General features: G+C 35.1%; 2 protein-coding genes across 2 annotated transcripts; both read left to right on the forward strand.

Moving 5' to 3' along the window:
• The first annotated feature begins 1,965 nt into the window (after positions 1-1,965).
• Positions 1,966-6,308, forward strand: LOC148156933 (uncharacterized). Its single transcript, XM_088009221.1, has 5 exons — positions 1,966-2,485; positions 2,587-2,943; positions 3,422-3,544; positions 5,131-5,186; positions 5,711-6,308. The coding sequence occupies exons 1-5, from the start codon at positions 2,263-2,265 to the stop codon at positions 5,870-5,872; spliced, it is 921 nt and encodes a 306-aa protein (XP_087865347.1). The 5' UTR covers positions 1,966-2,262; the 3' UTR covers positions 5,873-6,308.
• Positions 6,309-8,555: 2,247 nt separating this feature from the next.
• Positions 8,556-11,429, forward strand: LOC106932939 (uncharacterized). The gene is made up of 6 exons (XM_088009222.1): positions 8,556-8,604; positions 8,724-9,068; positions 9,170-9,529; positions 9,763-9,885; positions 10,356-10,411; positions 11,027-11,429. Exons 1-6 carry the CDS (start codon positions 8,556-8,558, stop codon positions 11,186-11,188), a joined length of 1,095 nt encoding a protein of 364 aa, XP_087865348.1. The 3' UTR covers positions 11,189-11,429.
• The last annotated feature ends 1,276 nt before the right edge of the window (positions 11,430-12,705 follow it).

Genomic DNA, 12,705 nt, shown 5'->3' on the forward strand with positions numbered 1-12,705 from the left:
AGACGCACTTTTTAGAAAGCAAACATGTATGTATCTTATGTAACCCAGTGTGGCGACAATATGCAGTTTATTTGTTTCAAGCATTTACATTTCAGGTGGCTAGGTTTCACTTCTTTTCAATAGTTTTTCAAGGTTCCTTTCAAATTTACGTCACTAGTAAATGGAAAAACCCAACTTACTTTGAACAGGGTTTCTATACTTCTCAAAATAACTCAACATTTCATGATACTGTGTGTCTTAATGGGTTCTGACGAATTGTGGCAATGAGGTTCTGTGAAATTCCCATCTGTTATGCTTCTCTTACCTGTAGTAGACAGATGTGACATTACCAAGAGCATGTAGAAAAGTAATTAGATCCTCAGAATAGTGGAAGGCCATTTCTGCATCTGCATGGCAGAAACATAGGTGAACAGATGAGTTAACCTTGCAACAGTGCAGAAACCAAAAGTAAAAAGTCATTCTGTGGTTTTCTGGACAATCTTCTATGAAGAATTGGACCAAGGGCGACTGTAAACTTAGATCCTAGAGGAGAATTAAAAACATGAAATTCAAGAACAAAGTAAAATAAAAACATAACATCACTAGTTTAGAGTAGCAAAGCATCAAATCTAACTGTGATTCTATGACTGATCAAAAATGGCATTTATGTGAGCATAGCTAGAGAAATACTGTAATCTGTAATACAGATTACAGTATTTCTGAATTACATCAGTAATACAGATGTAAAACATCTGTATTTTATATACAGATGTTTTAACTGATCTATGAAACATCCATAGTACGAAGTTATGATCTGATTGTTTAGATAAGAAAAAATAAAATAAATATCCTGTTAATTACTGAACCAGATTGGCATAAAAAGTATTAAAGAAAAACCCTCCGTGTTCTTAAATGTTAAAGTACAGTTCCATGAAGGAAGCTGCTTTTATGATAAACCCCGATGGATATGAACATACATTAAAGTTGGTTATGTTACAATATTTTCCCCTTCAGACATTGTTCAGTATATATATATATATATATATATATATATATATATATATATATATATATATATATATATATATAAATAACTGTTTTTCATTAATATTACCAGTGCCTGTCATAGTCCCCTGTAGCTTCAGGTTGGGTTAGTTTTCTGTTGAAATATTTCTCCACAAACAGTGATACAGTCTCTTCATTATGGATGAACGATACTGAAAACCAAACAGGTTTCATTATAGCAACCTGTCCACACCTAACATACTTTGTTGTGTGTTTGGGAATGTTTCAGATTATTGGTAAATGTTTTAATATCAGCTAAAAACAAAGGAAAAAGCTTTTAATATTACCTTTGTCACTCTCTTTACTACAAATTGATGACTGAACTTTGAAACATACAATAGTGTTTTTTCTAACTTCAAAAAGGAAACAGTTATTTTATCTTACCAGAAAAATATAAATAAAGTAATATAACAGAGACACATGGCTTAAGATATTGAAATCTATAAAAAGCCATTTGTCACTAGTAATTAAATGTAATATAGTACAGCATTATGCTGTGAAAGTAATGTTTTCTTCTCTGTTTTAAAATGGATAGATATTGTTGATCTTTACAAATACCAAGTTCAAAGGAGACTTCTCTAACCTGAACATTTAATAAATAAACCTACGTTGCGTGTATGGTGAGTTAACCAAACCTTTGGCAATATATCTTTATTTGAAAAAATTAAAACCTGTATTTGTATGATTGTTTTTCAAAACCACAAAATTAAAAAACAAAAACAAAAAAAACTAAGTCTGAAGTACTTCCTTACAGTGTAACAAGTTTTACTTTTTATTGCAGATAAGATGAAAATGGGTCATTTTCATCAGATTTGTAGGGTGTGTATCTTCTGTTTTAACCAATCAGCGTGATTTCAATCTTGTCGACGATAACATAAATCTTCCATCTGAGTTGAAAACTGTCATTTGCGCAGGAGAACGGTGACACAATGGCAATGTGCAGAGGACTGTCTGCGTTAATTCTTCTAAGAACAATGAGTGAGTTCAAAGAAGATGAATATTTAAATGTGTAAAGTTTTTGTTTTGTTTTTAGACTATGTTAATGTCCTTTTAGCTGTCCTGTGGTTTTAATAATTTTGTTCTTTCTTTGTTTTAGGTGTGATTCAAACCTTAAAGGTTCCTGACAAAATCCCTTTGATTGAAGCTGAACTCGGTCAAACTGTGAATCTGACATGCGATACATCAGGACATGATAATGGGTTGTTTTTCTGGTATAAGATGAATTATGGACATATGGCCCAAACAGTTGTTAGCGGCACTTTTAGTGGATTAAATCTTGATAAGAACTTTCCAAACCCAAGGTTCCAAATTGAAAATGTGGGAAACATAAAATCGCTCATCATCAGAAATGTCAGCAAAGAGGATGAAGCAACATATTTATGTCAGACAGGAGCGGCATACAACCTGGCATTTGTTTATGGCACAAATTTGATAGTGAATGGTAAGATCTCTTCATTTTTTGGTTTCTTGCTGTTTTTGGGTTCATGCCTAATCAAATCACATTATTTAAACATCTTTTTTATTTACTTTTTTCAAACTCAGATTCTCAAAATAAGAAGTCTTACCGTGTGAATCAAACTTCAGACATGAAGTCGATTTTGCTTGGAACCAGTGTGACTCTGCAGTGTTCACTGCACCCAGAGAAAAAGAAAAAAGGAAGCACGGACCAGTGTGCAGATGAACATGATGTGTTCTGGTTCAGAGCAGAATCAGAATCGAATCCAGGATTCATCTATGCTGATAAAAAACACTGCAAACAAGCAGGAAGGAGCTGTGAATACCGTCTGCCTAAAACTATACAAAACTCCTCGGACGCTGGGACTTACTACTGTGCTGTGGTCACTTGTGGGGAGATCCTGTTTGGAGAAGGAACCAAAGTGGAGACAAGCAAGTTTTTAGGTACATCCTTATCTTTTTTCGTGCCTTTGCAATTAATTTACATGTGCCTGAAGACTTTAGAAGTAGAAATGTTGTATTTAGAGCAAAAAAAATGCTCTGGAACCAGTGTAATTCACAGATTTTCACAAATTACAAAAACTTGTGTCAAAGATGTTATGTTATGTAGTGCAAGGAGTATGGCACTACATCTCTTGCCTTGTAAATGAAATTGATTTGTAAAAGTGAAAACAGTTACCATAGTGTGACTTTAAGAGACAGAGCTTCAGGTATTGTTTTCTTAAGACAACCAAAGCCCAAATGCTAATGAACATGTTTCAGGATTAACATTAATTTTCTACTTTGCAACTACAGAATAATGGTAAACATTGATAAAAAAAATAAAGAAAAAGCTCACAATGCCTATATTAGATTCAGGAAAACCTCTAAGATAGTATTACATGTGTTACATAAGATGTAAAGTATATATTATTATTTTTAGGAGAAGAATTGATCCTGTATGCTATTGTACTGCTCGGAGGACTTTTGGCTTGTTCTGTACTTGTGAACATCACTTTGATTTTACAAAGGAGAAAGCCAAAGCAACTTCGTGAAAATCACAAAGGTAAGTTTGCTGTGTGCGTGTAATATTGACACTAACTTATTTATGTAATAGCACTTGACTAAAACTATGTAGATCAGGGCCTAATTTAGGAAGGTACTGGCCACATTACTCATAGAAATGACTAATTGGATGAATTCAATTTCATTTTGGGCTGGTTTCTACAATTTAACGTAATATTACTGTAGAAAACCCAAACCCACAGAGCTCCAGGCTATTGTACTGGTAAGCCGTTGCAGAAATCTGGGCTAAGCGTATCAGTCATGTCCAAGTCCATTGCTTGGAAAGGTGCAAGTCCACATCGTTACACAGACAGAATGATGATCTTTTCGCTTTTAAGGTCTTATATAACATAGATAAGACATTACGTGAGGTGCTGTGGTCCTCCTCTTCTAGTTCCCTTTAACTGAGAGGCTATCACTTTACCTCTCAAAGCCTCCCCCAATTTACTTCCTGCTATGAGGAGTTAACATCTAACTAGTTATTTACCCCTTTAGCACTTAGATCCTTAAATCTGCAAAGTATAAACCACCTCACAAGTCATAGAGAATTTATCAGAGAGTATTCTCACAACCTGCATCTGAATGCCCCATCCTGCTTCCTTCTGTGGGTTGACCAGACTAAGTAACCAGATCATAAATAGATGACATTCATTAAATATCTGCTCTTTCACCATCACAACTGTCTCTTGGAACTGATTCAGTTCCAAGAAGGGCACCTTTTAAGAAAAATTCACTTTTTGCATGTTTTTATACTTCCATTTGGGTCTAAAGTGCTTCTAATAACAGGCCAAAAGCTTAAACAACACCCCAGATGTTTTTTGGTAATAAGTTAATATTTTTTGGTGTCTGGAAAATAAGCCGTTTCAAAAACCTCCCTATTGTTAAGTCACAATCGATGAGTACTGCGCCATTACCCGGTAACTTAAGCAGAGCTGCAGCATGTCTTACTTTTCTTGACTTGATGGAACAAAAGCTTTAGAAATCTTCACACCAAGCTATAGGGACTTGGAAACCTTTGGACAAATGGTCTTGGCCATATAGTTTTGGAGTGGTGAGTTTTTTTGTCGTAAAGTCCATCATTGCTGTTTAAGAGTGATGGCATCTTGTTGCTGTGGAAACCGTTTGCCTCATTATGGACACAGTCTCCTCAGTGTCTGTCTACAACTGATGGGAGTGCCTGCCTGCCTCAGTCCTTGTCTTAATGTTCCCTCTTTGAGGTCGCACAGAACTGCCTTAGTTACAATGCAGACTCATACATGATACATTTTAAATCATCATAGATTGCAGATATAAAAATCAAGATTAATTTGCAAGTCTGGTCTAACAAATATGAAACAGTTTGATTTAATTGTGGTTATACTGCGAGTTTGAATCTGTAAGAGGTAAACAACACTCTGTAAGAGAAAACACTATTGGTGCATATTTTAACACTACTCAATCACTCAGAGGTCCAATACTTTTGTGGCTTGATTATGTTATTTCCTATAACATACATAGAAAATGATTGATCTCACCCAATATCGACAGGGGTTTTATCTGATGATCAAAAGGATGATTACTGTAATTGATGTCTTTTTCCTTTAACAGAAGATACAACAGTCACGCCTCTTACTGAACTGGATGATGATCAACCATACAATGTGGTAAAATATTTTTTTATTTTCTATGAGCAAAGCTAGCAAAGAATGCACATGTTGCCTACTGGCAACATCAGTTTTGTATTAAAATAAAAAAAGGCATAAAACACCACTTTGGACAGGAATAATTGCAAACAATGTATAAATGAAGGAGGGAAATGGTAATTTGGGCAATGTGAGATACTTGATTGCATAAAAATCCTGGAAAAAAAGCAAATGAATTACAAACCATTTACAATACATGATGTTTTTTTGGAGATTTGTTTTGTATAAAATTGTTTGTGTGAAGAAAACAGGCTGTGACATATGCTAAAACGCTGACACTGATGAAAATATAGCATCTACAGCAGCAGTTTATCACTTGTCTTAAGATTACTGCATTAAAAATGTCAGTCACTGCATTGTCAGATTAGACCAAAACCATTTCTGCTTCTGTAAACTGGTTAAATAGACACTTGGGCATTTTTTAAATAATTGAAAACAATATATATTGAATATGAGACTAAGCTCTGATGTCTCACCTATTTCAGCAGGATGGTGAAGAGGATGGGATGAACTATGTGGCGCTAAATTTCTCCTCACGAAAACCTACAAGATGGAAGAGTAAGAGGGAGACATCGGACACCTGCACATATTCAAACATTAAACTGTCCATGAAAGGCAGCATCCATCAAAGGGATAATATAAAATGAACATATGTACAAAAATGTGACTTCTGTGTTGCTTATGATAATTGTAAATATTGATTTTGAGGGCTGATCAAATATTTTGTGCAATGTTGTTGTGTGCTAGCACTTTGTGCAGCCTTAGCATAAAAAGCTTTTTCCAGACTTTTACAATAGAAATGTGTTTATATGTTGTCTATTGTTTTACTGAATTTATTTTGTGCTTGTTTGATGAAGAAGGAAGAAACTTGACTTGGGGAATAAAAATAGAGACCATGTTCGGTAATCCATTAACCTATTAGTGAGCATGTGTTTTTATGCATATACATTTTAAAAAGCACTATCTACTTTTAAAGATAGAAGAAAAAAAGAAATGGAAAATTAAATTTTATTGCAGTTCCTTATTTTGTGTGCTGCTAGGAAGTTGTAAGTTATTTGATGAAAAAAAAAATAAAACAACAACAACAAAATCCCCCAGATTTGTCTCATTATACACAGTAAAATTTAATTAAAGAAAAAAAGACATATCCAAATTGCTGTTTTAAGTTATTGTATTGTATATTATTCCCAATTTCTTTTGGTAGTCATACCTGAATTTATATGTATTGTTTTCTGGCACCATTGGCTTATCCTGTCCTTTGTTCATTAATGTTTTTCTGTCTTGTTTTTCCTGTCTGTATTTTGCTATTATAGAAAGAGTTACCAAGATTTTTACTTGTGGTTTGTTTGGTTCATGTTTTGTTATGGCATTCATGTGACTTATAAGGTTCTCCACTGTGGGGTGTTCATTATGAAATATCATTATTTTTTTCTGTTACATTAGACACTGTGTCGTGGGGGAAGCAGATTATCCTGGTTGTTGTTTCATTTCAGAAATGGATAATCTCATTTACTATCAATAAGAACTGTTTTCTGAGCCACTGTAGGAGGAAAGTCTTTAGGTCTTGTCTCATTCTGCTCGCTGATGTTAGAAATTAAAGGAAGACCTTCTGTGTTTTTATATGTCAGGGTTCAGTTTGTGTGAAGGCAGCTGCCTTTTGATGATAAACCCAGTAAACATGAACATGTTTGCAAGTTGGGGAAAAAAGCAACATCTGCCCCTTGTTAGTTGCATTACAGCAGTGCACAGTGTTTTGTAATAAATCTGTACAAATAACCATGTCACCAGCACAGATTATTTTAAATAAAAAATTTCTCTTTATCTTTTGTGTAAAAACATTAACCAAGCATGTGGAACATTTTGTTTTTGTCAGATACTGCGATCTATGCAAAGTGGAGCGTGCAATATTGTGATGACTTAAAGACTCTAAAGAAAAAACAAAGAAGATTTGATTTTTATCACTTTTGAGCAGACTCAAGTTACAGTGAGTCTGTCTCAACAACCTGTGAACTATTCAGGTGACCTCTTTTTGTGCACCATTTTCCTCACCATTTTTTTTAGTTAAAAAAAAAGTCTCAATGGTTTACAGAGACATTAATTTTGCCTGTAATAGTCCCTTGAGTTTATAGCTTCATGTTGCATGGGAATGGTTAGTTGAGTTACGTTAGTTTTCCTGCTGAAGTACTCCTGCAAAAACAGTGATAAAGGGTCTTTAGTATGGATGAAAACAGGTTGCTATAAGTTTTCATTATTGCAACCTGTATTAGCAGTCACACCCAAACAGATTGGCTTTTGTAGCTGAGAACAATTCAAATTGTTGGTAAAGCTTTTTTGGTTTCAACTATAAATCTTGAATGAAATGTGTAAAAATAACACATTTACTTAGGAAGTCTGTTAGGGACAGCCTTCAGCAAACTGAAGGATTTAACACTGAATAAACATGTCAAACCACCTTAAGGGAGAACAGTTTATTTTAAAATTCCCTTTTTGGTATGCTCTTAGCAGAGTGATGACTCAACTTTGAAATATACAATAAAAGTTTCCATCCAGTTGAAAAAAACATAAAGAGAAAGAGAGTTTTATCTTATTCAGCAAAAGCTGTAAATAAATTAACATTATGGAGTAGAGTGAACATCTTCTGATTTCTGAAAAAGTCCTGAAACACTTAAATGAAACAATAAACATTGCTATTGGCCGATGTTAGTCATTTTTGAGCTGAAATGAACAACTGGTGTTTATTTCCATCTTAGTGCGATTTGTTTGTATTTTTAATGTCGTATTGCACGCATCACTCTAGTCAGTTAACTGGTCACCTGAAAAACGATGAAAACGCAGACATCTTCATCAAAGACAGCCCTCCAGTTGCCCGGGACAGGATGTGAAAACGGGTCATGTCTGGGGAAAAGAGCACGTTTGGTCACTCTGATATAGGGACACATCAAATATTGTAGGTTAATGTCTAAACAAGATTTCATTCTTTTTTTTTTAAATGAGAAAATATTGCTCATCCTTGACAGTTGCAAAGAAATGCAAACATTTGCATGATTTTTATGTTTTTGTTTAAAGTAATTAAAGCCTACAAAGACAGGCAGTGATTGTTTCACAAAACCACAAAAACATGAAACCAAGTTTTTAGCTCCTCCTTGTAGTAATGTATGAAACGTTTTACTTTTATTGCAGATTAGATGAAAATGGGTCATTGTTTTACATATTTGTGGGGTGTGCACTCTTTATTTCAGCCAATCAGAGTGATTTCCATCTCATCAACGTTGACAACCTAAATCTTCTAACTTGGTTGAAAACCATTAGTTGTGCAAGACAGATGACAAAATGACAATGGCTGGAGGACTGGCTGCTTTCATTGTTCTAACCACAATGAGTGAGTTCAAAGAAGATAATTACTTAAATGTGTCAAATTTTTGTTGAGTTTTATACTATTTTAGAGTACTTCTTACTGTTGTTCTGTGTTTTAATATGGCTGTTATTTCTTTGTTTTAGGTGTGATTCAAACCTTAAAGGTTCCTGAGAAAATCCCTCTGATGAAAGCTGAAATTGGTCAAACTGTGATTCTGACATGTAATACATTTGGCAAAAATAATGCGTTGCTTTACTGGTATAAGATGAATTACGGACATATGGTCCAAACAGTTGCTGGAGGCACATTTGATAAAGTGGAGCTGGATCAGCACTTTCCAAACTCAAGTTTTCAAGTTCACCAAGTGGCAAAGACACATTTTCTCACCATAAAAAATGTCAGCAAAAAGGATGAAGCAACATATTTATGCCAGGCAGGATCAGCATACGAAATGAAATTTTTTAATGGCACAAATTTGGTTGTCAATGGTAAGATATATTTTTTAGGGTTTTTGCTGATTTTGGATTCATACCTAAATGATACAAGTTTTTAATTACTCTTTTTATAAAACTTTCTTTTTGATACTCAGATTCTCAAAATAAGAAGTCTTACCGTGTGAATCAAACTTCAGACATGAAGTCGATTTTGCTTGGAACCAGTGTGACTCTGCAGTGTTCACTGCACCCAGAGAAAAAGAAAAAAGGAAGCACGGACCAGTGTGCAGATGAACATGATGTGTTCTGGTTCAGAGCAAAATCAGAATCGAATCCAGGATTCATCTATGCTGATAAAACACGGTGTGGAGAACGAGCAGGAAGGAGCTGTGAATACCGTCTGCCTAAAACTATACAAAACTCCTCGGACGCTGGGACTTACTACTGTGCTGTGGTCACTTGTGGGGAGATCCTGTTTGGAGAAGGAACCAAAGTGGAGACAAGCAAGTTTTTAGGTACATCCTTATCTTTTTTCTTGCCTTTGCAATTAATTTACACATGCCTAACAAGTTTAGAAGTAAATGGCAAATGAATTGCTTTGTAGTCACTGTGATTGTGAACTACACAGATCATATGAAAAAATGCCACAGCATATGATTTATTAAATCCCTGTAGTGGATTTAGGAAAGTCACTAAAACAGTATTATATGTGTTACATTACATGTAATGTCTATGTTTTTATTTTTAGGAGAAGAATTGTTCCTGTATGCTATTGTACTGCTTGGAGCATTTTTGGCTTGTTCTGTACTCGTGAACATCACTTTGATTTTCCAAAGAAGAAAGCCAAAACGACATTGTGAAAATCACAAAGGTAGGTTTGTTGTGTGTGTAATATTTACTCTAGATCATTTAATTGCACATGTCTTAAGTTATATGCACTAGGGTCAGACTTCAGAAGATATTGGGCACCTCTCTCATAGAAATGACTAATTGGATGAACCCAATTAAATCTTGGGCATGTTTCAACAATTGAAATAAACAAAGTCCATTCAACATATTTTTTCTACGGAAACCCAAACCCTCAGAGCTCCAGGCTGTTGCCCTGGTAAGCCGTCGTAAAAGTCTCAGCTTAGCGTTCCAGTCACCTTCAAGTCCTTTTCATGTAAAGGTTTATTTCCACTATACAGACAGATTAATGAGCTTTGATTTCTCACGTACAAAGTAAGGTGAAAGGCAAATATAAGAATAGCAGAACACCTAATTGTCTTTTCACCACTTATAAAATATAAATAATCTCATAGTCAAAAGATTACTGCAACTAATGTATTATTCCTTTAACAGAGGATGCAACAGTCACTACTCTTACTGAACTGGATGAGGATCAACCATGGAACGTGGTAAAAACATTTTATTTTTCTATGTGCAAAAGTAACAAAGAATCCACATGTTATGAGAAACAATAGTTTCCTCCATGCTTTTTATCCAGGAAAGTGAGATTGCTAAAGCAGAAAGTAAGAATTCAAAGTTAATAGTAGCATAGCTTCGTCAATGGACATGTTTTAGAAAAGAAACTCAGCTAGAACAGACAAACGGATCGGCAGAAACAGCTCAGTCAAGAATTTTCTTTTCTTCAAAGAAAGAGATATTGTTACATCAAGAAGCAGTTGGCAAGGCGTACCTTCTATGAAAAGAAAACACAATTGACAGGAATAATTGCAGGAATAATTTTCCTTCTTGTAAATGAAGAAGGAAAAAATGGATGTGTGGAAAAACAATGACACTTGATTACATAAAAATCCTGAAAAAAATTGCAAATGAATTAGAACTTGTTTTATTTTGCTCAACATACGGTATCACTTGCCACATGAAACCAAAACCATTTCTATTTCAGTAAACTGCCTAAATAAAAACATGGGCATCTTTGGAACAATTGAAAACAGATTTATTTTATCTATTAAAAAAAGGATATATTTTCTATGACGAATTTAACACTAATGCCTCAACTACTTTAGCAGGATGGTGAAGAGGATGGGATGAACTATGTGGCGCTAAATTTCTCCTCACGAAAACCTACAAGATGGAAGAGTAAGAGGGAGACATCGGACACCTGCACATATTCAAACATTAAACTGTCCATGAAAGGCAGCATCCATCAAAGGGATAATGTAAAATGAACATATGTACAAAAACATTTGACTTTTCTAAATCACAGATGTATCACAGTAATATTGTATATTAGCACTGCCAGATAAGTTAGGATAGACAGCTCTTTCCAGGCTTTTAAAATTTACATATGCTGTTATAATTTTTACATATTTGTTTTAAACTAAAGTCCTCTAAGTGTATGCATGTAAATGTGGTTTATTGTATATGTTTCAGATTTCTTTGTATAATTATATCTCAATTTACATCTGTTATTGTCTGGCAACGTTGGGTCTTTCTTCCACCTGAGTCTTCTCAATTCTTGAACACATTTTGTTGATTTCTTTCTTTTTTTTTGTTTAATAAAGTTACAAACGTTTTGATAAGGAGTCAGAGGAGGACGTGCTGGTCTCAGCCTCCTGGCGGCGTTCAGTTTGTCACCTAATGCCGAGATCGACTCAAAACCTTCCGCGACCGATGTTTTGCACCGCTGCTCTAACAAAGTACAAACAGTTCAGAAACAATATGAAATGGGAAAAAAGCTATTTATTAGATGATTAAGTCGTGTTTTAGATTGCTCTTGAAAAACTAATCAGTCACGGCTGATTAGTGGGTGCACTCACGGCTGCACAGAGAACCCATCGATTTTTACAGCAGACAGCCGCTCCTCTCTCTTGCAGGTACTGCGTACCCCGCTAAGTCTTTTAGGGGTATGCAGTACCCGACCGTACCCGTCTACTTTCACCCCTGGGGTTAAGTAAATAAAATAAAGGGTAAAATCAACAACCTTGTAATCACCGGAATGTTTTTTTCATCTGTTTATAATATTTGTTATACATTTGATTGATACAGTTAATGTTATTCAAATCAACATACTTTTTGTACAAAATGTACAGCAATTTACTTAAATCATGAATAGTAAACCCAACATAGCAAGATCATTGTTAAGACAGAACAAAACGCGATAAAAAATTGGTTGCTGAAACAAATTCACGAAAAGACTTGTCTCAGTCTTTCAATTTGGCTCTAAACAGTGGAGACCCAGGGGCAGGTACACTGTATCTCTAAATGTACTGGGTCAACAATCCCAATCATTCAATTCAGATAATACAACCATTTCCATCACCAGGATAATTCAACACCTAGGCATGCAGGTTGTTTCTAAAACCATTTGTGAAAGAATAAGTTGCTCTAAAGACATTACAATGAACTCTAGCATGGTGCTGTGATAGGATACTCCCTGTGCAGTAAGCATAGTCCAGATATCTCCTCACCAGTGGAAGCAGTGGGAATGACAGGAGCTCATCAAGAGGTAGGCTACTTAAAACAACAGAACAGTCCAGCAGATGCTAAGACGCAGGGGCTGCCAACTGTCGCAGAGACAATGACTGCAGACATCCAAACTTAAAGTGGCCTTCAGATAGTATCATGGACAGTGATAGAGAGCTTCAAGGAGACTGAGCAGCCTTACATCACCGAGTTCAATGGAAAACAACCAATGCAGTTGTGTAAAGTACTTGAGAAGTGCTGAAACTTTTGCCAGAGGGCA

Source organism: Poecilia mexicana, unplaced genomic scaffold, assembly GCF_051168715.1.
Source record: "Poecilia mexicana isolate PSO_F unplaced genomic scaffold, ASM5116871v1 scaffold_10, whole genome shotgun sequence".
In the NCBI taxonomy this organism is placed as follows: domain Eukaryota; kingdom Metazoa; phylum Chordata; class Actinopteri; order Cyprinodontiformes; family Poeciliidae; genus Poecilia; species Poecilia mexicana.

Coding starts and splice junctions, on each gene's coding strand:
- LOC106932939 (XM_088009222.1), top strand. CDS start 8,556: ATGACAATGGCTGGAGGACTGGCTGCTTTCATTGTTCTAACCACAATG. Junction 9,886..10,355: donor ACATTGTGAAAATCACAAAG/GTAGGTTTGTTG, acceptor TTCCTTTAACAG/AGGATGCAACAGTCACTACT. Junction 10,412..11,026: donor AGGATCAACCATGGAACGTG/GTAAAAACATTT, acceptor CAACTACTTTAG/CAGGATGGTGAAGAGGATGG.
- LOC148156933 (XM_088009221.1), top strand. CDS start 2,263: ATGAATTATGGACATATGGCCCAAACAGTTGTTAGCGGCACTTTTAGT. Junction 2,486..2,586: donor CACAAATTTGATAGTGAATG/GTAAGATCTCTT, acceptor TTTCAAACTCAG/ATTCTCAAAATAAGAAGTCT. Junction 3,545..5,130: donor ACTTCGTGAAAATCACAAAG/GTAAGTTTGCTG, acceptor TTCCTTTAACAG/AAGATACAACAGTCACGCCT.